Source organism: Podarcis bocagei, assembly GCF_964188305.1.
Source record: "Podarcis bocagei genome assembly, chromosome: 1".
In the NCBI taxonomy this organism is placed as follows: Eukaryota; Metazoa; Chordata; class Lepidosauria; order Squamata; family Lacertidae; genus Podarcis; species Podarcis bocagei.
In genome coordinates this window covers 23,007,764-23,032,032 of record NC_138125.1, presented here as the reverse complement: position 1 = coordinate 23,032,032, position 24,269 = coordinate 23,007,764, and the positions used below count along the sequence as shown (strand labels likewise).

The following is a 24,269-nucleotide window of genomic DNA, read 5'->3' as shown; positions in this document are numbered from 1 at the left end:
TCATTAGAGCTCTTGAATGGTATCAACTACTGACCAGAAAATGTGTCTTCCTTTCCCCCCTCTTTTTGACTTAGCTCTCGTTTTAAGTGCTTTAAAGCGATTTGTAACTTTTAAGACACTTGATTTTGAGGACACACTTTATTTCAACATCAAAGCTGAAGCAAATTGACCAGGACAGCACAGCTTCACTTCTTCACGTTAACAATCACTGCAGCACTTTTGATCTAAAGTGTTCTTTTGTTTTCATTTCCACTAGTGTCTTCCACCCTCCTGTAATTTAGCTGGCTGTGATTAAAAGCAATTTGCAGTCCATTTCAATTATTGTGTCAGATGCCAGGATCCAACTGGTATTCATGTATCTTTTATTCTACAAGGTCTTATTCAGAAATGGATACCCTTGAAAGCAAAAAATCTTAAATCTGTCACTGATAAAACCTTGAAGGTCAGTTATTGGGGATCAGTTATTTTATCATCACATTTTCAAAATCTATTCGTGCAACATATGTGGGATTAGTTTGTTGTTGCTTTTTTAAGACTGGGCACTTGGACAGACTAACAAGAATTCACAGATTCACACATCAAAGATTCACAAATCTGCATATTGACACCCCTCATCACAAAACACACCCACCCACCAGAACTGCTTTCCTGTTTTAGATGTTAGAAACAAAAGCATGTTCATCATGTCAACACTATCAACAGGGCTCTGGTGGTTTCTAAACCTACACCAGAGTCAAAATGCTCAGTTTCTTCCTTTGACAGCATGAGGACTAGGTTCTGCATAAGGTCCTGGACAGCATCTTATCACTTGCTCGTGAAGCTCTGATCATGCGGATTCTGAGCTATTTAACAACATTTTAAATATTGATAACGATAAGCAATTTATTATGGATCAGCTTACAAACTCACCTGGGATTTCATTGGCTACAACTGAAGGAGCGCTGGATTGGTTACTGTTTATTTGCTGGTGACTTATCATATGACAGCACTGCGGAACGGCATTGTTTACCATGTAGAGAGTATCTGGCACATTGGACATTCTAACCATCCGTAAACGAACCAGGTCAGTCTGTTCCACCATCATCTCATCTAGAACCGACTGAAACAACACAGGTTGAAACAAGAGAGTTTACTTAACATTTTCTCTGATTTCCTGTCAACATAAAACAATAAATGCCATCAGTGTGACATTACATTATCTTCTTTTCCAGATATGAAACACATAAAAATGACCTGACCATGTTCAGGAGCACATGTTCCCTTTAAAAACATCAAACATCGTGTTCTTTTCAGTCACTGATCCTCATCCGTGCTCGTAACTTAATCAGAATAATGACATAAACTCCAAAAGCCTCAGCCCAGCACCAGTACTAAAAACAAATTAATAATAGTAATAAAAACGATCCACTTCTACTGCTGCAAAACTCCACACCTCATTCCCACTTGAGCAAAACCTGAAGCAGCTCTCAAGCACAAAGATTGCTGGAGGCTGCAATGCTTGCCTTTAACACATCTGAATACTTCTCTGTGAAAAGAAGAGGGGTGCACAATCATCTAAGGGTCTTTCTCAGTAATAGTCCCCCATTTGTGGAATGCCCTCCCTAGTGAACTGCATCTGCCTCCCTCATGTATTGAGTTTCAGGTGGAATTTAAAAATATTCTAGTTTATACAGGCATTTTATGGCTGAAAGGTAATGTTCCTGGCAAACCTGAAACCACTGACTGAGAGAATATGATTGCTTTTAGCTGTTTTTATAATGTTTTTACTGATATTGTCATTGATATGTTTGCCACCCTGGGCTACTTTGGGAGGAAAGGAAGGATATAAATCACCACCACCATCATCTACATATAAAACCACAAGTAGCATGTTCATACAGTTACTGCAGGAAAATGGAACCCTAACTTCATTCTCTGTGCCCAAGGAATACCCCCTTGTTGCTTCCAGCCCCTTTTTGTTCACCCATGAGTTTCCTAACATATAAACATGAGTCACAGGAAGTATGTCTTTTTGTTTAGAAGGCAAATCTGAACTTCTGGCCCGGGAGAAAAAAAGTCAGGGAAACCCAAAGAGGAAATGAAAAAGAATGTAAGCCCTTTCAATGTATGTACAAGGGGGCAGCATAACAGGCATGGAAAAGAGAGCTGAAACCTTCTTCCACTGGGGATAACTGCACTAATGTATTGGTGAGTTACAGAGATGGAAGGACCTTTGTCTTCTGTTTGGCCAGATGCCCATATTCTCTGCAGGTGCAGGCAATGCAGTGCCTTCCAGATGTTGGACCACAACTCCCAGAACCAATGGTCATGTTTTATGAGAGCTGTAGTCCACAACCTCTGGAAGGCACTGGAGTGCTTTTAGACACTCAGCTCTTTTTGAACACCATTATGCATCCAGAGCATAAGGACGCAGGTGGCGCTGTGGTCTAAACCACAGAGCCTAGGGCTTGCCGATCAGGTCGGCGGTTCAAATCCCCGTGATGGGGTGAGCTCCCGTTGCTTGGTCCCTGCTCCTGCCAACCTAGCAGTTCGAAAGCACGTCAAAGTGCAAGTAGATAAATAGGTACCACTCCGGCGGGAAGGTAAACGGCGTTTCCGTGCGCTGCTCTGGTTCGCCAGAAGCAGCTTCGTCATGCTGGCCACATGACCCGGAAGCTGTATGCGGGCTCCCTCGGCCAGTAAAGCAAGATGAGCGCTGCAACCCCAGAGTCGTCCGTGACTGGACCTAACGGTCAGGGGTCCCTTTACCCTTTACCTATGCATCCAGAGCACCTTTTTCAGACGCATTACAAAGCAAGGTTGTTAACTGTGTGGTGAGTTATGAGGCACACATTATCAGAACCTACTAAGTAGTAAGTCTTATTACCTTAGCCTCATCCACATATGGTGAAAACAGCCTTGGCCGCACATAAATGCCCGCATTCTTTTGTCGCAGCCAGGCATTTGACTTTCCACCTTCCGCTGTCGGCAACATATCCGAAGGAGGAGTGCTGATGAGACCTCTCTTCATCTTTAACAGAAAAAGGTGGCATCTTACAAAAGAGTTCAGGAATGTTTACGTTCTTTGTAGACAATAAACCATTTGCAACATATATGGGCAGGCTGGTGAATAACAACCAAGCCCGAATTGAGCTTTTTTCTACACCAAATTTGAAGGTCTGCAGTAAGAGTCATCTGCAACATCCTCAAAAAACAAACAAGACATTTATCTGTGTGATATAATGCCCCACAGTGACCTTAAAGAGACACTCACAGAATCAGTCAGGACTTCACTGTTCATAGGCAAAATATGCTCAATACGGACAAACGGTAGGAGAGGAGAAAGGATCTCTTTCAGTTCCTCAATGTCAAGATCTCGCCTCTTTACACCTCGCTTGTTCACACTGTGAGCTGTGCCACTCAGCAAATTGGGCTCTGCAGGAGGGGAAATAAGCAGACAGTTCCACCTGAGAATTTTAAAAAAAATTGTATCTCTTCTACAGCAAGGGATGAAAGCTAACGAGAGATTCCCATACAGTTTGATATAGCTACTTGTCTACCAGGATTTTAAAAAGCAAGGACACATATCTCACAGAAAGTCATCTATTGCAAAACTATTTTTCTATCTGACTGGGGTTGTTACTGAAGCTGCAGGTCCATTCTTTAGAGCTTCTTCGGGGCTTTACATTCGCACATCATCCCAGGATTTTTTAAAGAAACAATAGTCTTTCCCACAAAGGAAATCCTACCATGTGCTTAGGAAAAGAAAAGGAGTGCAAGTCAACAATGCATCTGTATCTGTCGTGTGCAGGGAGAGCCCTACCATAAGCCACTTGGCTCACATGGCAGACTGGGAGGGGTGGCATACTGTGTGTCCCTGCTACCCTGTCCACCAATGCTGCCACTCTCTAACTTGTGATGCTTCCTCAGCGTGAGGAACTGTGGACACGGTTATGTAAAGAGCACCTGTAACCTCTGCTTTGCTTCCAATTACTATTTAAAACCCTCTAAAAATGATTATAATTCTAAAGGTAATTTTAAATATCTTGCCACTGCTGCACCAAGAGAACAGTGACACAGACTCTGCTCTCTGAGCGACCACGCTCCCAATGCCTTGCTTTGAGGAACTGCCTTTGATAAGAACAGTTTTATTCAAGTGGATTGCCTCATTCATCTGAGTGCAGCAGGCACCTTCTAGTGCTCTTATCTGAGCTGCTCCATCACCATCCATCAAAGTGAATGGAGGAGTTTTTATGGGCAGGGAAGCTCTATGTGAACACTGGAGTTCTTATGTCTGCAAGGAATCTGTGAGATCGGGGCGAATGAGTTTAAGGCTCAAGATGCCAGAGAGATGTCATGAATTTTGGTACCGAGGCATAATCCATCAGGAACATCTCCCGAAATGGGGAAGAGATGCTAAAATAGAGACAGGAATGGCCATAAATAACTCAGTGGTAGAGCACACGTTCTGCATGCAGAACGGTCCGGACAGGTTCACTCTCTGGCATCTCCAGTGAAAAAGATGCCAAGTAAAAGAATTAGGAAATCTCTCTCAGATTCTGGAGAACTGCTGCCAGTTAGTGTGGACAAAGCTGGTAGTACAAATCTGGCAGCTTCATATGTATTATACATCTCTACAGTGAAGGATCCAAGGTTTGTTCAGCTTTTTAACTTACAGATATCAGTTTCTCTTTTAATTATTAGTTTAGATATGCCCATTAAGAAGTACCGTACTTACCTCGGTCTGCTATTCTTTTCATCAGCTGATGTTCACCCCATTTAACAAGATACTTCAGGACATCTTGCTCACTCGCCTATCAGAGAGACATTCAACAAATGAACATTGGAGCATCAATGAATTACACCCAACCAAATTGCTCAGTGGAAACAGCATTCATTACTCTTGCTCACAACAAGAGGGACCTCTCAGAATTCTAGATAAACTGTATAAAAATGCAGCAAAAATATTATTCCTATAACACAGAAGAATTATACATGGGTGGTATTCAACACCAAATTGTTCAATTTAAATTTAGACTTACAATTTGCAAAATGACAATTTTTGGAAAAATAAAGCAACAGATATCTTAAAGCATATCCTTAGTGATATCCTTAAGACTATAAACTTTTGCCAATAGGTACTGAAGATTATAAATAAGATTATACTCTTACGAAAAATTTCAACATCAAAACATGCTTCATGGGGTATCTGAAAGGCATAGTAAATGAGGAAGATCTGAAACCTAAGATGATCACTAACCTTAGTCACTAACCTTAGTGATCCTAAGCCAGGACCACTACAGCTAGATTACACCATGCTAACACCAAGAGGAAGGGATGCGGGTGGCACTGTGGGTTAAACCTCAGCGCCTAGGGCTTGCCGATCGCATGGTCGGCTGTTCGAATCCCCACAGCGGGGTGAGCTCCCGTCTTCAGTCCCAGCTCCTGCCCACCTAGCAGTTTGAAAGCACCCTTAAGTGCAAGTAGATAAATAGGTACCGCTTTGTAGCGGGAAGGTAAACGGCGTTTCCATGTGCTGCGCTGGTGCTAGCTCGCCAGAGCAGCTTTGTCATGCTGGCCACGTGACTCGGAAGTGTCTCTGGACAGCGCTGGCCCCCGGCCTCTTAAGTGAGAATGGCGCACAACCCTAGAGTCGGACACGACTGGCCCGTACGGGCAGGGGTACCTTTACCTTTTTAACACCATGAGGCTGATTCCGCCCCCCCTAATATTCTGAATGTGCCAAAGGACAGAAGGGAGGGAAAGGGCAAGAACTGACAACAGATAATGGCTGTCTACTAAGACCAGTAAAGATTTGTGGGCCCCTAACTCTACTTTAAGACATGTGTCTGGAAATATTACTTGCAGTCTGCCTTTCTAATTAAGGATGCTCAGGTATTCTCTTCTGGCATAAGCTAGTTGTATGGACCAAAACAGTTTCCCATCCCTCACGACACACCTAGAACGCAAATCACATAAGCATGTATTGAAATTGCATCAAGAGTAAGTAAGTAAGTAAGTAAGTAAGTAAGTAAGTAAAGCTCATTTGAGATGAGGTAACACACACTAATGGTGTTTCCTCCATTGATTAAATTGCAGAATGGGGCTGGGGGAGGGGAGGGAGAGCAGGCACTGAGTAGTTGAAATCAAAGGGATTTTGTACAGCTCCTGCAAGAAAAGTGTTTAAATGATGAGCTAGATTTTCCCTTTTCTTCCCCAAGACATACGTTTTTAGCGTGAGAACTACTATATAATTTCCATAAACCTCTGAACAGGCAAGGCAAAAATTAAACCAAGAAGAGTTTCAGTTAAAGTAATTTGCAACTGCTTCTAGACTATTATTAGGCTTTCAAGAAATAGTTTATACTGCCAGTTTGGGTTGGGTTATGTGCCAAGAAAGCAGAATAGTTTTCTTAATCACTACCTCTGCTAGAGGCTTGTGTGTACATATGCCAGAATAAAGAAAGAGTCCATTCTGTACACACACACACACACACACACACACACACACACACGGCTCTCCCCCCTCCCTCCCTCTGCAGATAAGATTGAAGATCAGCATGCTTCTGTTCTGTACTACTGGTAAGTGATTAACAAAACTGGGTTCAGGACATAATTGGGTACAATTTGACACAGAGAAAAGGAGAAATGATTACCTGTAAGTAGTCAGACTGGATGGCAGTTTGCAGGTGGTCTTTGCCGAGTTCATAAAAGACATCTGAAGTCATGACCTGTGTAAATTCCTCACAGAGGAAATGCAGTGCTTGGCGATGAACCCACTTGGAGCCGTACGGCTGAGAACTCCACTTGAGAATGGCAATAAAGGTGTCTAGTGAGATGCTCTCAGCGATAATATCCTCACAGCCTACAAAGAGCAGAACACCAAATACTGTTCAGTGAGGTTCAGCTCTTCAGGAAGGAACACGAAGTGCCACTGGCCTGCCTTTTAAGCAAGATTACAAAAGGATTTAACTACCAACATCTACTTAGTGTTTAACACAGTTGTGAATGGGGTACAAAATTTCAGCCTAAGAATCCAATTCATAGGATGTGTCGTCCTGTAGTGTAAATTATGTGGGCAGCAGTTTCCCAGCCTCTTAGCCAGAGCTCTTTATAACTAGAGATCCTTTTATTGAACTGAAACTGAATCTGGGCTACATACATCCAGAGAATGCACAGCGAATTATGGCTTCTTCATGTACATTTCAGAACTCTATGCTGTAAGTGCCACTGATCTTTTAACAATAAATGTGTCTGCGGTTCACTTTACACTGAACTGAATTAAGCATTCAGTGTAAATTAAGTTACCTTCAGGTACTTGTGCTAAAGTGGCACATACCATGTGCAAAGAACTCAGAATTGTCTTAACTATTTTGTATAAAAGCTTAAAGCTTTGGTACTTTCTGCAATGAACTCAAGTACCTATGTTGTCACAAAGTGTTTTAAATGCTATTTTTGTCCAAACTTCAGTTAAACTTCTTAGAATTATGCCTAATCGAATTATTTGTTGTCAGTCCTGCAGTATCCTAATGGTAAACTTTAAGCATTTGAAAGCTTTTATTAAACACATATTTCAGCCACAAATTGTTTGTCAGACAATTGTTATTTGGAATTCACAGCTAAAGAAACATGATTACTAAACATTCATTATGCATATATTTTAGATAACATGGAATACTATTCAGAAGACCACATCATTTTCTTCAGTTGCAGGCTTGAAAAGTGCCAATAATTTTGCAAATCCCTTAAGTATTTTAAAGGACTCAATTGTGAGAAAAGCAGGGAGATCATGAATACCATACAGGAGATTGTTCAAAAGACACACAGAATATATTTATGAGAACAAGGCAGTATACTGTTTTATTTAATCCATTTGGGCTGGCGTATAATGAATTAAGAGGAATAGAAAGGCAGCACAGATTTTGCATAGAGAATGGTGTGCTCCAATAGAATGCAAATATTTTACACACATTAGTTTGAAAAAAAGAGTCAACATAAATGCTTACCCTCTAAAATTATTTATTTGCATATCAGTATCTATGTTAATCACACATAGCATATCAAATGCCTACAAGCCACCTCATTTTCAAAATCTTTCCAACAGATCATCAGAAGTCTAGCCAGCAAATTTATATTACAGTAGCCAAAGTCACAATGCTGCTTGTAAACACAAGGACTGCAGTAGGTTGTTAGTTTTCTTCTTTCAAGAACCAATACAGTGGTACCTCAGGTTAAGTACCGTATTTTTCGCCCTATAGGACGCACTTTTTCCCCTCCAAAAATGAGGGGGAAATGTGTGTGCGTCCTATGGGGAGAATACAGGCTTTCGCTGAAGCCTGGAGAGCGAGAGCGGTAGGTGCGCACCGACCCCTCTCGCTCTCCAGGCTTCGCGGACCTCTCCGCAAGCAGCGGGAACGCTCCCGCTGCTTGGGGAGAGTTGCCGGCATCCCGAAGCCTGCATGCGCTGAGATCAGTGCGTCCAGGCTTCGCGGACCTCTCAGCAAGCAGCGGGAACGCTCCCGCTGCTTGGGGAGAGTTGCCGGCATCCCGAAGCCTGCGCGCGCTGATCTCAGCGCGTCCAGGCTTCGCGGACCTCTCCTCAAGCAGCGGGAACGCTCCCGCTGCTTGGGGAGAGTTGCCGGCATGCCAAAGCCTGCGCGCGCTGAGATCAGCGCGTCCAGGCTTCGCGGACCTCTCCGCAAGCAGCGGGAGCCAGCGCTGGGCTCCCACGGCTTGCAGAGAGCTGCCTGTTTGGGGGCTGGGATCGGGGGAAGCTCGGGCCGCCCCAGCCCCGCCCCTGGGGGGAAATAATTTCCCCCCTTTATTTCCCCCCCAAAAAACTAGGTGCGCCTTATGGGACGGTGCGTCCTATAGGGCGAAAAATACGGTACTTAATTCGTTCCGGGGGTCCATTCTTAACCTGAAACTGTTCTTAACCTGAAGCACCACTTTAGCTAATGGGGCCTCCTGCTGCTGCGCTGCGCTGCCAGAGCCCGATTTCTGTTCTTATCCTGAAGCAAAGTTCTTAACCCGAGGTAATATTTCTGGGTTAGCAGAGTCTGTAACCTGAAGCGTATGTAACCTGAAGTGTATGTAACCCGAGGTACCACTGTATAGCATAGTCAAACCTTGGTTGTCGAACATAATCCATTCCGGAAGCCTGTTCGACTTTCAAAACGTTCGACAACTGAGGATCAAAGGGCGGTCAGCAAAGTCAATGGAGAAAAAAGAAAAAGAACTCCCTGGAAGCCATTTGGCTTCCAAAAATCGTTTGAAAACCGGAGCAGTTACTTCTGGGTTTTCAGCATTCAGGAGCCGAAACGCATGATAACGGAGGTGTTCGGGAGCCAAGGTTTGACTGCATACACTTTCAATGACTATGCCTCTACCAATGTACCTCTTATAGGTATCAATGAAGACAGTGGGATGCTTACAAACATGCTGGGCTTCAAAGTCAAATTCGAGTCCCATCCATCCGTCACAGAGATTATATTCTAGACAAGTTAAGCCACTGCACAACACAGAAATATGATAAGAGAATAGCAGGGTTTCAACGGTAAAGAATCACATGACAGCTTGTCAAACTGTAGAAATGTTGATCTCACAGTCGGATCATTTCAGCATTAAGCTTGCTGACAACTCAAGGTTTTACCTGTTCAGTGGCGTAGCATTTGGGGGGGGGGCACAGGGAGCAGTTGCCCCAGGCACAAAATTGTTAGAGGTGCAAAATTTCAACACCCAGCACTGCCTCAATACAGCTTCACACTTCCATCATCGCACTCCACTGAAAACGGTTTCTCCATGCGAACTAGGAAGTGACCTCTCCAGACAATGGAATGACTCTTCTTATCTCTACAGCTGCAATCTCCTGACACAAATGCCATTAGGCAGTTCAATGTACACACATACTCCATCCATTTCCCACCTCACACTCTCCGCACGGCCCTGGCAACCCACACTACACCACTACACCTGCTACTTGCTTTTTCCAGACTACATCCAACCTATCCAACTTCTGTGTACAAACTGCCAGAATGAGCATACCTCATGATGAATAGAGAATGATTTCTAATCCTCATAGATGGGCTGGAGCCTAAAAGAATATCCTGGGTCCACTAGACCAGTAGCCTTTAACCTTTTCAGTCCTGGGACCTATCTTTAACACAAACATGCCTTATGGGATTTGTTTCTTACACCTTAGATCAGGCTATGACCCACCATTGGAAGAACAATGGACTAGAGCAGAGTGACATTAGAATTTGCTAATTTCAGTTGACAAGGGCATGTCTACTAGTTGTGAAGCTCAATAGATCAGCATTAGTTCTATAAATAAGAAATTTCTTCAGCTTTAAATTCTCATGATTATTATTTTTTGGCGGGGGAGAATCTGACAATAGCAGCATCTAATTTATTAACCCTCAACTAATTAAAGTACTTCCCTCTTGCTAACTATAGAACAGGCACATCCAACTTCCAAGAGACAGCAATCTACTCCCACTATAAGTAAACAAGCAGTGATCTACCCATTGGATTGCCCAGAATTGTTGAGCTTTGTGGGGGGGAGGCTTCATCAAAGTTGTTGAGCTTTTTTGGGGAGGATGAGCCAAAGTTGTTAAGCTTTTTTTTTTTTTTGGGGGGGGGGTGGATCAGGATTCCACGGTCAATCATGACCACAGATCACAATCATCTGGTTGGACATCCCTGGTATAGAAGAAAGCTCAGCTCAAGGGAGCAAACTCATAAGGGGTCCACATCCTTTCAGCCCCCCAATAAAATATTTGAGGGTGCCAGCCCCCCACCAAGTTTATGGGCATTGCCATTGCCCCTCCTCTGTGAGAAAGCCAGCACTCGTTTGCACACTCCCCAGCTCCCTCCCTCCCCACCGCCATTCTGTTGCCAGGCTTGGGGATGGGAAGTGACACTAATGGAGGCAAATGGACTGTCTGCAGGGACAAATGATCAGGGTGGGGCTTACCTGCCCAGCACTCAATATTTTATTCAAGTTGCTATCTCTGGCTCGTCTCCCATTTTCTCTGAAAAAGAGGCTCTTCAACTTTATTCTAAAATACTCATTTTTAAAAAAAATCCTAACCATGATGTTTAAGGCCCAAGAAACCACTATGACAAACTACACAACCTGCTCCTCCACTGTAACAGTCCTTTTGGCTTCAGGGGGAAATATCAGAAAAGCTCTACTGGCAAGTGCAGTACAAGACCAGCAGGGCCCAGAAGGAGATTTGTCCTAGTATGTTTGAGGAACAGATTAACGTTTCTAAAAACAAGGCAAATTAATTTTCATCAAAGGCACGATGCTGCATCTAATCTTGCATAAGGATTCTCTTTCTGCTTAATTCACTGCAGTTGTGTACAAGCTGGTTGTTAAACTGTCGTGTTTGCAGGCAAATAACTCTCAAGGTCTTGAAAGAGACAGATGAAAAACATATATTTTTGGTCACAAGGAAAGGAACAAACAGCTGGTCAAAAAGAGAAATCTTGCAACTGTTCTAAATATGTTTGTTTTGAAGTGATTAAAATGGGGTGGCAATTTCTCCTGTGCTAAAAAGCTGCTGAAGAAAAAGCCTCAAGAAAAAGCCTTTGCCCACAATCAATTGCTAACAGGGAAAAATCTGTACTAATGAAAAGCTACTAACCAGCTAATATGTCTGATATGTTTTTAGTAACCAAGAATGTGTGGCAAGGCTCACGTTGACAGTTGACTTCCAAAAAGGAAGATGCATGATAGATGAACCCCAATTCAGCATCCTGAGAACCTCAGCTTTGTTTTTTCTTAAGCATAAATTTCTAGATCTTATGGCTGTGATGGCAGGCTTGAATGCACTCACCCAATATGTGATGACTTATCAGGAGGTGGTGCGGAGAACTAGGTACAGCCTTAAAAGTATCAGTGTCCATCAGAGCCCCTTCCCTCTCTCCATAGCCAGGAGACCAAATTGACTAGAGTATGCAAAATGAGCACAGGGAGGGAAGCCATTTATTTCACTTTCGTAATTTATACTGGCACATAATTTTAATATTTTTAGCATATGCTTTGTACATCCTTGACAAACATTTGTTGCTAAAAGAAACTCAGCTTTTGAGGCTTTTGTTTTGCTAACAGAAGCCTCTCTTATCCAATCATGAACTTAATGAACTCTGCTGGGAACAAATGTGCAATCTACAACCCTCTGAAAACAAAAGCAAAGGCGCCAGTTTTAAATAATCAAGCAGGACAGCACCCTTCATTTATGTATAATATCAAGATATATTACATGACGGCAAATTCAAAACAGAGTAGACTTGTTTAGAACTCCAGTTACTGCAGACTTCAGCAACTGGCTTCTTTAACATGCTATGCCTTCTAGCTATGCATGCAGTAATGACAGTGGTGAGGAAGAAAAGTTTATGTAGGTTTTTTTAAAAAAGGTTAGCCCTTCACATGTAGCTCTGAAGCATCTTGGTCATCTGCAAGATCCAGAAGTTGCTTTGATCCTATTAGAATTCAGTAGAACACCCTTCCCACAGATGAGTTTTGCGAATGCGATAATTCAAAATGGAATGCAACATACAAGACACTGAGCTAGTTTACACATCACACGAAGCCAAAGCTCTTTAGCCACTAACAGCTCATGGTTAGCGAGGTGAGAACTTAACCACAAGCCCAGGGTTGGACAAAAAGACCTGGGGAGAAGCAAAGTGGCTGTGAGTTCCTTTCCAAGAACTTGCAAGTTCTCATATTCAAGTCGATAAACAATGGTTTATGGGCCCAAAGGTATTGTGTCTAAATTAGGCCTTAGCTTGAGAACTGTACTGCTGCACCTTGTATGAATAGGAGCCCTTTCTAAGAAAGGCATTCAGATTTTTAGTTCCTGCACAGCTTCCACGTGTATCACTCTTCTGGAATCACTGCAACAACACCCTTGTGGAGGAAAGGGTGTGACAGAGCAAGCCCTTACGTTTCCAACAACACAATGATCACCACCCTCTGCATGGAAGCCGCCCAGAGTGGCTGGGGAAACCCAGCCAGATGAGCGGGGTATAAAAAATAAATTATTATTATTATTATTATTATTATTATTATTATTATTATTATTATATAGGAGAAAAGGATCTAGGGGTCTTAGTAGACCACAAGTTTAACGTGAGTCAACAGTGTGATGCAGCAGCAGCAGCAGCAGTAGCAAAAGAAACCCTAATACTATTCTAGGCTGCATCTACAGAAGTACAGTGTCCTGGTCAAGGGAAGTAATAGCACCACTCTATTCTGCCTTGGTCAGACCACACCTGGAGTACCGTGTCAAGTTCTGGGCACCCCAGTTTAGAAAGGAAATTGACAAGTTGGAACGTATGCAGAGGAGGCTGACCAAGATGATAAAGGGTCTGGAAACCAAGCTTTATGAGGAACTGTTGAGGGGGTTGTGTATGCTTAGCCTTGATAAGAGGAGGCTGAGAGAAGAGATGATACCAATCTTTAAATATCTCAAGGGCTGTCACATGGACGGAGGAAGCTTGTTTTCTCCTGCTCTGGAAAGCTGGACCTGAACCAATGGCTTCCAGTTACAAGACAGGAGATTGTAACTAAACACCAGGAAGAACCTTCTGATAGTTAGAGCTGTTGGACAGTGGAATGAACTCCCTTGGAAAGTGGTGGACTCTCCTTCCTTGGAAGTTTTAAAGCAGAGGTGGGAAGGCCATCTGTCATGGATGCTTTAGCTGAGAATCCTGCATTGCAGGGGGTTGGACTAGATGACCCCCGGGGTCCCTTCTAACTCTACAAGTCTATGATTCTATGGAAATGTTAAGAGTGGGCAGAAAAGAAGGCAGAGTTAGCAAACAGGGACACAGTCTGTCAATGATCATTAGTATTTGTTTGAAGCCCTGCATTCCTAGAACACAAACAGGCTGCTGCAGGGGAAAAAAATAGGTCATTGCTTTCAAATTGCTTCCCTGCTGGAGTTCAATTTCTTTGAAATGTCAATTATAACTTGACTGTGTAACAGGCCAATCTTCCATTCTCACTGCATTAGTGTATTTACTGTATACCATATTTATTTCTGCATCTCAAAAGATAAGCAAACGATTAAAGTCAGCAACTGGCTTGAGACTAAGTGAATAAAGGAATAAACAGAAAAACAACTGCCTTGTGATATGTGTCCTTTGACTATTTCAGTATTCATGCTCCAGTGATCTACAACTTTGGCATATATCCATTGTTCTGAAGCCAGCACCATGATTCAGTCTATAAGCTTTTCTGCTCTGGGATATCTAACGTTTGGATGTTTCAATCACGGTGAAATCCAGTGAGTTTTTGGGCACAGGATAATACATGCATGCAAATGAACATTTGAAATTGTTAATGCCTCAGAGGGAACAGATACAGCAGGAAAATCATGAAGAATGATTAATGCAAACAACATCGGAATACCAATTTAGAATTCATTTTAATGTTTGGAATACTAAAAAGAAACTTACTGCTTAGAAGTGGTGCAATGCAAATACTTCAAAAATTTATACAGACCATGTTACAAATATTTCCTCTCTGTGTCATCCAAGATGAGGCATAAGCTACTTACAGAAGCAGGGACTGTCAAAGAAACACTTTGCATGCAGTGGGAGGCTGGGATTTGGCACCTGAAGCAGAAGCCCACTCTGGAATATAATGATCTCAGGAGAGTTATTTAGGATTTCTGCTAAGAAAGAAGGGGGCCAAACCATGGTGACAATCACTGCTGTACGTGTTTTTGACACATAGCCCATTTTACATGACAAGTTTGAATCACGGGCAGAGTTTCTTGCTGTGTTCCTCTGTGTTCAGCAATGCAGCACATACAGGCCTCTGCCAAAAGCAAGCGCAGACAAAACCTCACGGACAGTCAAAAGAAATTCCATTAACGTGGCACAATGCAAAATATATTCCAGCTTGGGCAAAGCTACAGCCATGACCACTAAATTCTGTGTGCTCTGTACACACACAAAACACACTTAAGCTTCTCAAATGGATACAATCATTTTTAGGCTGAAATCCTAAACATATTCATTGGGAAACCACTGGAAATTAATATACTCTGTGTAAATAGTCTTATGAGTAGAGTGTTAATCAAAATGGACTTTAAGGCATTTATATGGTGCTATATGCCTCTGAATACCAGTTACTAGGAATTGCAAGCGGGGAAGAGTGCTCTATGTGAGAGTCACATAAGCACCTGAGTGACCATTGTGAGACCAATATGCTGAACTAGATGGGCCTTTGGTCTAATCCAGAACGGGTCCACTTACATTCTTTTATAGACCTGAAGTTAGGGTTGCCATATTTCAAGAGGTGAAAATCCGGACACATAAAGTTGTTGAGTTTTTTTAGGGCAATCGCCCGATAATCCCTCCACCGCTGTTTGAGCCAGAGCCCAGGTTGCCCGCACCAGATCCCGAGAATGAACCAAGCTGCACACACAATTTTTTTAAAAAACCAAAACCAAACCAAAAATCCAGACTATTTGCTTTAAAATGCAAAATTCTCCCTGGATGAGGATGTAGGACACCCAAAAGAGGACATGTCTGGGAATTCCTGGATGTAGTACAGCTTCCCCATCAGAATCTGTAGCTGCAGAAAGACTTCACTGAAACTGAAGCTGGAATCAGATCTCTTTGGATTCAGTACAATATTCCTGCAACTCTCTTTTAAAGGAGGAGCAGTTCTTTTTTCTGGGGGGGATGCATGGCTCTAAACATTTTGTGAATCTAAGTTTGGCCTCATAGAGGGGCAGTATTTCAATATGCATAGGAAAATGAGAGTACAGTGGTATCTCTGGTTACGTACTTAATTCATTCTGGAGGTCTGTTCTTAACCTGAAACTGTTCTTAACCTGAAGCACCACTTTAGCTAATGGGGCCTCCCACTGCTGCCGCGCTGCTGCTGCGAGATTTCTATTCTCATCCTGAAGCAAAGTTCTTAACCCGAGGTATTATTTCTGGGTTAGCAAAGTCTGTAACCTGAAGCGTATGTAACCTGAAGAGTATGTAACCCGAGGTACCACTGTACCCCGAAACTTTTTTTTTAAAAAAAGAAAAAAGCACTGGGGAGGAGTATACTCTTTCAGGTCCATAAAACTGGGCCAGTGGAGGGAGAAGAGGGGACAGCCTTGCTCTGGAATGAAAGAGATTGTTCACTATGATTAACATGTTATTAAAGCCCATTTCCCCCCCATATGAAATAGCTGTAGCAGCAGGATGGAATCATGTTTTCTTGGCACTCCAAAGTACTAGTTTGAGTGCTGGGGAAATACCCCAAACAGAAACCCTGCCTTGAGAAAACTGGGTTTCTACAGTAAGTCAGCAACAAGTATACATTACTGTGCTGAAAGCAACAGTCTAACTATGCAAAATGGAACCTAACATGGCTTAATGCATATTTTCTTATTGTAGGGACCCAGACAGCAAAATAGGATGTATAGCTAGCAATCTGCGATAATATACACCCTCGTGCAAATTAATTGCAAAAGGATGTTTTCTATTTTACTCATAATCCTGTACTCAAAACAAACACAAAAAGTCAGTTGATCATTATGGTGTTGGACGCCTGCAGCCAATAGAAGGAATGATGCACTCGCCACAATATACTGAGGTTCTACGAAAGAGAGTTATTCCAGAGCTAGAAAATAGGTATCCTGATGGTACTGGGATATTGCAGCAGGACCTAGCCCCCTGTCACGTATCGAAAGTGGTGAAGAAATTCATAACAGAGCAGAAAATGCAGGTACTTGATTGGCCAGGGAATTCCCCAGACGTAAATCCCATTGAGAATTTGTGGCTATATGCAAAAGTCGCCTCCATGCTGTAGACTGTACAACTATGGGGAAACTCATTCAGGACCTGATTCAAGTGTGGTACAGGGATGTGAAAATCAACAGTGACTGTTCGAAACTAGTACAGTGGTACCTTCGGTTACAAACTTAATTCGTTCTGGAGGTCTGTTCTTAAGCTGAAACCGTTCATAACTCGAGGCGCACTTCTGCTAATGGCACCTCCTGCTGCGCGACTTCCGCTCGCATCCCGGGACAAAGTTCACAACAGGGAGCATCTACTTCTGGGTTAGCCGAGCTCGTAACCTACAGCGTGTGCAAGGAGGACGGTACGTAACACAAGGTTCGACTGTAGACTCCATGCCAAACCGTGTTCAAATGCTGCTTAAAAATAGCAGAGGTCATATCTGTTACTAATGTACGTATATGTGAGTTTTGTACATGTATATGTGAGTTTTGTACAATAATCTACATTGTTTGTTTCAATTAATTTGCACAAGGGTGTATAATATATGCACACCTCAAACATGTTTAATGTAGATTTTTAAAAATACAGTATCTGTCCTTCAACGGTAGCCATCCAACAACTGTTTTGACAACTGGATGATGGAATGGCTGGGGAGGGAGAGGAAGGCAGGAGTGTGACAGTGTGTCTAGGAGTGGGAACAGGAAAGAGGTTCAGCAGCAGAGCTTCTAGAGAAACGCACCATAATATTTCAGCAGTGTTTATCTGATCTTCCAAGACTGAGGTCATGTTTCAAGTCTTTCAAGTTTGTTTGCTACCACAGTTTCCATAACAGTTCCAATTTCAGCTCTCTAAGGAAGAATGCAGGACAATATTTAAACCAAGAATCTTTGCTTTTTTACTGTCACATTTTCTTTCACCTCATTTCCAGTCCCCTCTTTATGGCAACTTTAAGACACAAGCTTGTATTTGCAAATTGTTCATGCTCTACCTTTTCTTTTGGCCTCATAGCCTTTGTTTCAAAGCAGCATTTCCTACCATAGATTTAGGCACGGAGCAGAGAATTAATCTAATATTTACTGCAGCAGAAAAAAATATAAAAGCAAAGTGAAGGAATAAAATGCCTTCCTAAGAAGCCAAACAGCAGTTTCCTTTTTCTTATCGGACAGGCTGTAGGTTAGGTCATTTGTTTTCTGCTGCATAACTGCTGGCTACAAACATTGCTAGTTTCTTTGAATTATGTTGGAAGTGACTCCTTTCCCCTCAGGATTTCAGAAACAGATATCCATGTGATCTTTTCTCTCAGGGTACACGAGAAACTGTGCAGGAAAGAACACCTTATTTCAACATGGCTATCTTTCAAGACACTGTGTGATAACAAACTCCTGGTCTCCCCCATAATGTTTCATTGGCCACAAGAGTAGGCAGCATTTGGGAATTTCCTGGTAGGGTTACAATGAGTCAGCTTGAGGACCTTGTTCCAGCTTGTTCAGTTATTTGGGAGTACATGCCATTGAACGCTGAAGGATTTACTTCTGCATAAACTTGTTTAGAACACTTGTTTTAGCTAACTGCTCTAACGGAGGAAAGCCGGGGGAAAAGACTGTGAAAACACAACATTGATTGCTTTATGGATGATCAAGCAAGAAAAGGGAAGGCCACATGTCAGATGCAGAACATGAAATGTAGCCTTACTGGAGTTCACTGATTGGGTCTGCGTTGCTCCGGGACAGGAGGAAAGAAGTCAAAATGACACCGAGTTGGTTCAAAGAAAGAGTTTATTCTGCTCTCCAGATAGCAGAAGGCACTTGCGTGATTAGTCCACAGCAAGTCCAAAGAAATGACAAGTTTCATGCAGTATTTATATCCTCCAGGCACCCTCTCCCTCCTTCCAACCACGTCAGCCTATGTATGCAGGTTGACATCACATATGTTCCTGCTCTGGTACTCTCAACCATAAAAGGGATTTCCTTCCTGCACTCCTGACCATAAAAGGATATTCCTGTTCCTACTCCTATCTTGGAGCAAAAGGTCACTACTTCCGAGAACATGCTCTGGCGTTAGTCCCAGACTTGGGTCTCCCCGTCATTTGTGGTCAGAACATAAGATATGTCTGTATCTGTTCTACTGGTAAAGTCAAGGCCAGTCTTGCCGTCAAACTGATAAGGGAGAGAGCTGTGTTCTTGTTTTGCATTTGCTCAACGGCTAAAGTTTATGCACTTTAGCTAAGGAGAAATGGGGATTTTGGTGCAGTTTAAAAATGCCTGTACAGTCAGTTTTGGGCTTGGGAAACCCATTCCTTCAATATTTTACATGCGGAAGGTCTCACACTTAATGCCCAGCCCTTTCAGTTAAATTGTTGGTAAAAGATGATGGGAAAGACCAGTACCAGTGACATAGCAAAGCTGCTGCAAGTCAGCATAGACAATGCTGGACTACACAGACCTATGGCAGGGGTGGCGAAACTGTGGCCCTCCAGAAGTTGCTAGGCTACAACACCCAGCATCCCTTACTATGGGGCATGCTGACTGGGACCAACGCGAGTTGGAGTCTAACTATCATCTAAAGGCTACAGGCTCCACACTATTGACCTATGATATGACTCTGTATAAGGTAGGGACGAGGAAATCTTTTTCAGCCCAAGGGCCACGTTCCCTCCTGAGCAGCCTTCTGGGGCCCACATGCCAGTGATGAGCAGGGCAAGAGGCAAAAGTGGGCTGAATATCAAATGTAAACTTTGCCGTCGTACAGATGTTACATTTGCAGCTCCAAAGATGACCTCAACATGATCAAATAAACCAGTTTAATAAAGTCTCAAAATTCAGTGTTTGGATTCCCACTTCCTCAAATGGCATTATAAAGGCGACATTTCTATTGGAAGAAATAACATCACTAAAAGCTTCATAATGGTTGGCTCTGCATTCAGCTGCTGCCGAAATGGCCTCTAGCATAGAAAAGGGGTAAGTTTCCACACAATTAAGAGAATGATGGATGCTCGCTTAATCAGTTGATTAGTATAATCAAGATACATACCATTTGACACTTTTATTCAAATTGCTGATTTTCAAATTAGAATACAGGATAGTTTACAAAGGGATCAAATAGCATAGTTATTCTGATTACAAGATTCATTTATTAAAACACATAAGACATACAAATAAAAATTCTAGGGGCCATTGATGGAAGCTTTTCAGGGTCTCAGGCTGAAACCTCTTTCAAACCTGTCACTTAAATTTTTCCTCCCCACTCAAGAGAGAAATCAACTTGATATTTTTTTCAGAAGACATCAAAGCACAGGGCAGCTTATAACTGAATATATGTAAGATACAGGTATCACAATTCTAATTTAATGCTCTAATGCAACCTGAGTTAATAGATTTGTTGTAGTGGTCTTATATTATTCTATAATTCAATCAAAATCCTGAACTGCCAACAATGAAAACTTCCCTTCCAGCCCATAACATGTTAAAAACTGTGAAGAACTTCAACAGGAGTTGACGGGGAATGAACCCAGGGCTCTTAGCTTGAGTCATGCCCCCACCCCTTTAAAGAGTAATAGACCTTATCTTGCCCTCAGCATGGTGCAAGATGTTAAACCTCTAGTTGTGTTTTCTGATCCTTCAAACACACAGCAAGTCATCATTTATACCTGCTGTTCTTAACAAACATAGTTTTGGTTTTCAGTACATTTTGCTTCAATCAAGATGGTGGTCCAAGACCCCAAAAGTCCTAGAGTTGTGGGCAAAAATCTCTAGGTGGCAAAAAGCCACAACTGTTGCTGCTTTATGCCTCCCAGCAGCCCCTTCTTAGTTTCACCTCCCCTCCAAAAAAATCAATGCTGCTGCTGTTCTCGCCATGTCAACACCTCCTCCTGCCACTTCTCCCAGAGAGCCCTTCCTGCCATCAAATTCAAGCCAATGATTTGAAGGAAAACTTGGGGGTGCTGCCAATGCTTCCTTTGCATCAAGAAGTTGGCATTTTTTAAAAAATTGGCACCATTTTCTGTTGCCAAGTTCAGAAAGAACTTTTGGATTCAAAGGGAGTGTACTTAGAAGGTACTCGATCCACTTTAGCTGTGGTTTTAAGTTTCAAGTCACAGCTTGACATTAGGCGTGGGAAAGGCAACCATGGTTTCCCCTAAACCAGGGGTCTGCAACCTTTAAGACAAAAAGAGCCACTTGGACCCGTTTCCGAAGAAAAAACAACAACTGGGAGCCGCAAAACCATTGCGACATTTAAAACAAATATATCTCCGGAGCCACGATCTGACAGCGGGCGGGAAGGTGGTGTCGGGACGGTGCGTGACTAATGCACGCACCGCCCCCATGCGACGTCACAGCCAGTACAGTGCCCGCCACAGTGAGGAGTGTCAGGGCGCACAATGCGCCTCCTCCCCTCACTAGTATCCGCCCTGGAGCCGCAGCAAAGATGTAAAAGAGCCACATGCGGCTCCGGAGCCGCGGGTTGCAGACCCCTGCCCTAAACAGACGGTTGAACCAATCTTCAAGGTCTGCCTGGGTCTAATTAGGCCCACAGTCTAAAGATTCCCCACCCCTGTATTACAGCTCCATTAACGAGAGGCAAGACGACAGTCACAAAGGAGGAGAGCCCAACACTTCTCTCCAGCCAACTGCTACAACTTCTAATGAGGCACTATGTTTTGCAAAGCCCATCCCCGGAGTGGAACATAAAACAGAAGCTATCTCATGAATTAATGTGTCCACCTTGATGAATTATCAGCAGCACCAATCTGCACGTATCCATGAAGTGTTCAGGAGCTATAGCCAGCAACGCCAGGGCTTCCTCACCCAAATCTAATTATTTATTGATTTCCCACCCTAGTCTAATTTGATATTGACATCTGGAGTTTTGAGGTTGCCACTGCACTGTTCTTCTTGCACCGCATTTTAAGTAGCAACAACCAGTGTCTGTTGATTTAAAAGCCTCTTACTGCTCTCAAGTTTCCCAAAATGTCCTCAATACGTCAAGGAAATTATGTCAGCTCTTTTGCATAATCTGCATAGCCAATCGTTCTTTTTTTTTTTAAGAATCCAATCTTCTTCAAGGAAACACAATGCCTCCATATGGAAATTTAGTGAATGAGGCTGTTTTAAAGCACCCAGCTCTTCTGTGGCTGGGGGAAATGACACAAAGAGTTCATTTACTGATTTCAAAAGCATGTTCAGCACCTTCTTATTTTTCACAGAGGCTTGATGCAAGTTTAGCACTTTTCAGCATAACTGAGACAGGGAATGAACTTCCCCAGCAGAAATCTCCACTCTTTCCTTAAAGGTAAAGGTAAAGGACCCCTGACAGTTAAGTCCAGTTGCGGATGACTCTGGGGTTGCGGCACTCATCTTGCTTTACAGGCTGAGGAAGCTGGCGTTTGTCCACAGACAAGTTTTTTCTGGGTCATGTGGCTAGCATGACTAAGCCGCTTCTGGCACAATGGAACACCGAAACCAGAGCGGCTCATGGAAACGCTATTTACCTTCCCGCTGGAGTGGTACCTATTTATCTACTTGCATTGTGTGCTTTTGAACAGCTAGGTTGGCAGGAGCTGGGACCGAGCAATGGGAGCTCACCCCATCGCGGGGATTCGAACCACCGACCTTCTGATTGGCAAGCCCAAGAGGCTCAGTGGTTTAGACCAGTGTTTTTCAACCACTGTTCCGCGGCACACTAGTGTGCCGCAAGATGTTGCCTGGTGTGCCGTGGGAAAAATTGAAAAATTCGAAAGATTTTTTTTTTTTAAAAAAAGTCAAATTTTCGCCCACTAGGCGGGCGCTGGACTGTGTCCACCCTATTTTCCATCCATCCTGGGTGGGGATCAGATTGGATGGGATCGGATGAGAGCGGACAGGCGGTCCGCTCTCATCCGATTCCCCATAGAGAGCAGCGGGGCTCTGACATCTCCCTCTCCGCACACAGTGGTGGTGTGCCTCGTGATTTTTTTCATGAAACAAGTGTGCCTTTGCCCAAAAAAGGTTGAAAAACACTGGTTTAGACCACAGTGCCACCTCAACTCTTCCCTTGGTTGCACTAATTATGGTTTAGCAGAACACTAGTCCAGAGCTACCAACCACCACCACAACAGCTTGACTCAGATGCTTACCAACGATCAGGAAAGATACTACCAAGCACACGAGGATGCCAGCATGGTTAATGAGTAGAGTCAAGGAAGTTATTAGAGACAAGAAGACATCCTTTTAAAAAAATGAAGTCCTGCCCAAATAAGGAGAGCAAAAAGAAACATAAAATTAGGCACAATGAAGTCAAAGGTGTGCTTTAAAAGAGGTTAGAGAATCAGAGAAGTTGAATAATTTTTGTCTTCACTGTGGAAGATGCAGGGCAAATACCTGAACCAGAACAATCATTCTTTCCATGTTATCAGGGTTCACCCTTAAGCATCATTTGGCAAACCTTGATTTCAAAATCTGGTTAACATGGAAACATTAGTTAATCATTGTTGTTATCAAATCTAAGGTAAACTAGGGAAGAGATGAAATAATTCATCCCAGGGAAGCAAAGGAGAAAAGAGAGGGAGTATGCCTTTATAAGCCATAATTTGGAATCTGTAGCTAGTACAAGATGCTCAATGGAGCAGCCAGATTTGTACACATTTGTACACAGGGCTGAAAGATCTACTGCCCATGAGCTACTAAGCCAGTTTCAAAATTGTGGTTACTGACATTTGAAGCACTAAACAGCTTGGTAGCAGGATACCTAGAAGGCTTCTTCTTCTAGTACTGTACAGAACAATCCAAATCATAAAAGCTTTCAAGGAAACCTTGCTGGGCAGTCACTTGGTTTGGAGACCCTGCCTACTCTGAACGGTATGTAAGACAGCTGACTGTGGCCCCTTGGTGTGCATCAGGATTAGGTTAACATTATTCACTTGTGTAATAATTTTGATTTAGTATTTGTTATGTGACAAGTCTAGATTATTTCAATGTAATATTGATTTCCCCCCTACATTTATCGACAGTTGGCTTATTGTTCCTCGAGTCCACTATGGTAGGCATTTTGATAGTGTTAAATGTTTTACTGAGAGTCATTTTGGGCACAGTTTGCTGTGGAAAAGGAGGACATGGCTAAACAAAATATTAATAGGCGGTCAAGATAAATGTGTGTTCTGCAAAAATCCCAATCTGTGTGTGGCTCTTTGTAGACTCACTGGTTGTTCATCCTTCCTGCAAAACATTCCCCAAAGTCCTGAAGTAATGTGTCCAAATTTTCTGCATATTCAGTAAGATCTCTGCTGTGCTCCAAAGAATGCCTCTGGAGCACAAAGAGTTTAGTTGGGGGGTGGGGAAAGATCTGTACAAGGATCACATGGTGATGTTTTGCAGTTAAAGGAAGAACACATACACACTTTTGGCCACTGAGTAGTGTACGCCATGCCAACCCCCTGAAAATTTCTCAGAAAAGAGGCAGAAACACAGTGAGTGGTAGTGGAGGAAGAGTTCCCCAAAATGGTGGATGGGGTTCAGTCCTGTACTGGTATAACCAGATCAAAGAATCTGTGGCAC

The 24,269-nt window shown here is 42.9% G+C and overlaps 1 protein-coding gene across 2 annotated transcripts in view; it reads right to left on the bottom strand.

Moving 5' to 3' along the window:
* BTBD7 (BTB domain containing 7) overlaps positions 1 to 24,269 on the bottom strand; it is a 74,510-nt gene that overhangs the window by 12,561 nt on the left and 37,680 nt on the right. For both annotated transcript variants that reach the window (XR_014002524.1, XM_081172657.1), the window contains exons 4-8: positions 6,636 to 6,844; positions 4,718 to 4,793; positions 3,254 to 3,414; positions 2,867 to 3,010; positions 910 to 1,099 (exon numbers count right to left, since the gene is read on the bottom strand). Coding sequence is in view for 1 of the 2 variants with exons in the window: in XM_081172657.1 (XP_081028783.1) it covers positions 910 to 1,099; positions 2,867 to 3,010; positions 3,254 to 3,414; positions 4,718 to 4,793; positions 6,636 to 6,844 (780 nt within the window). In the remaining variant the exon portion in view is untranslated. The remainder of the gene's footprint in view (positions 1 to 909; positions 1,100 to 2,866; positions 3,011 to 3,253; positions 3,415 to 4,717; positions 4,794 to 6,635; positions 6,845 to 24,269) is intronic.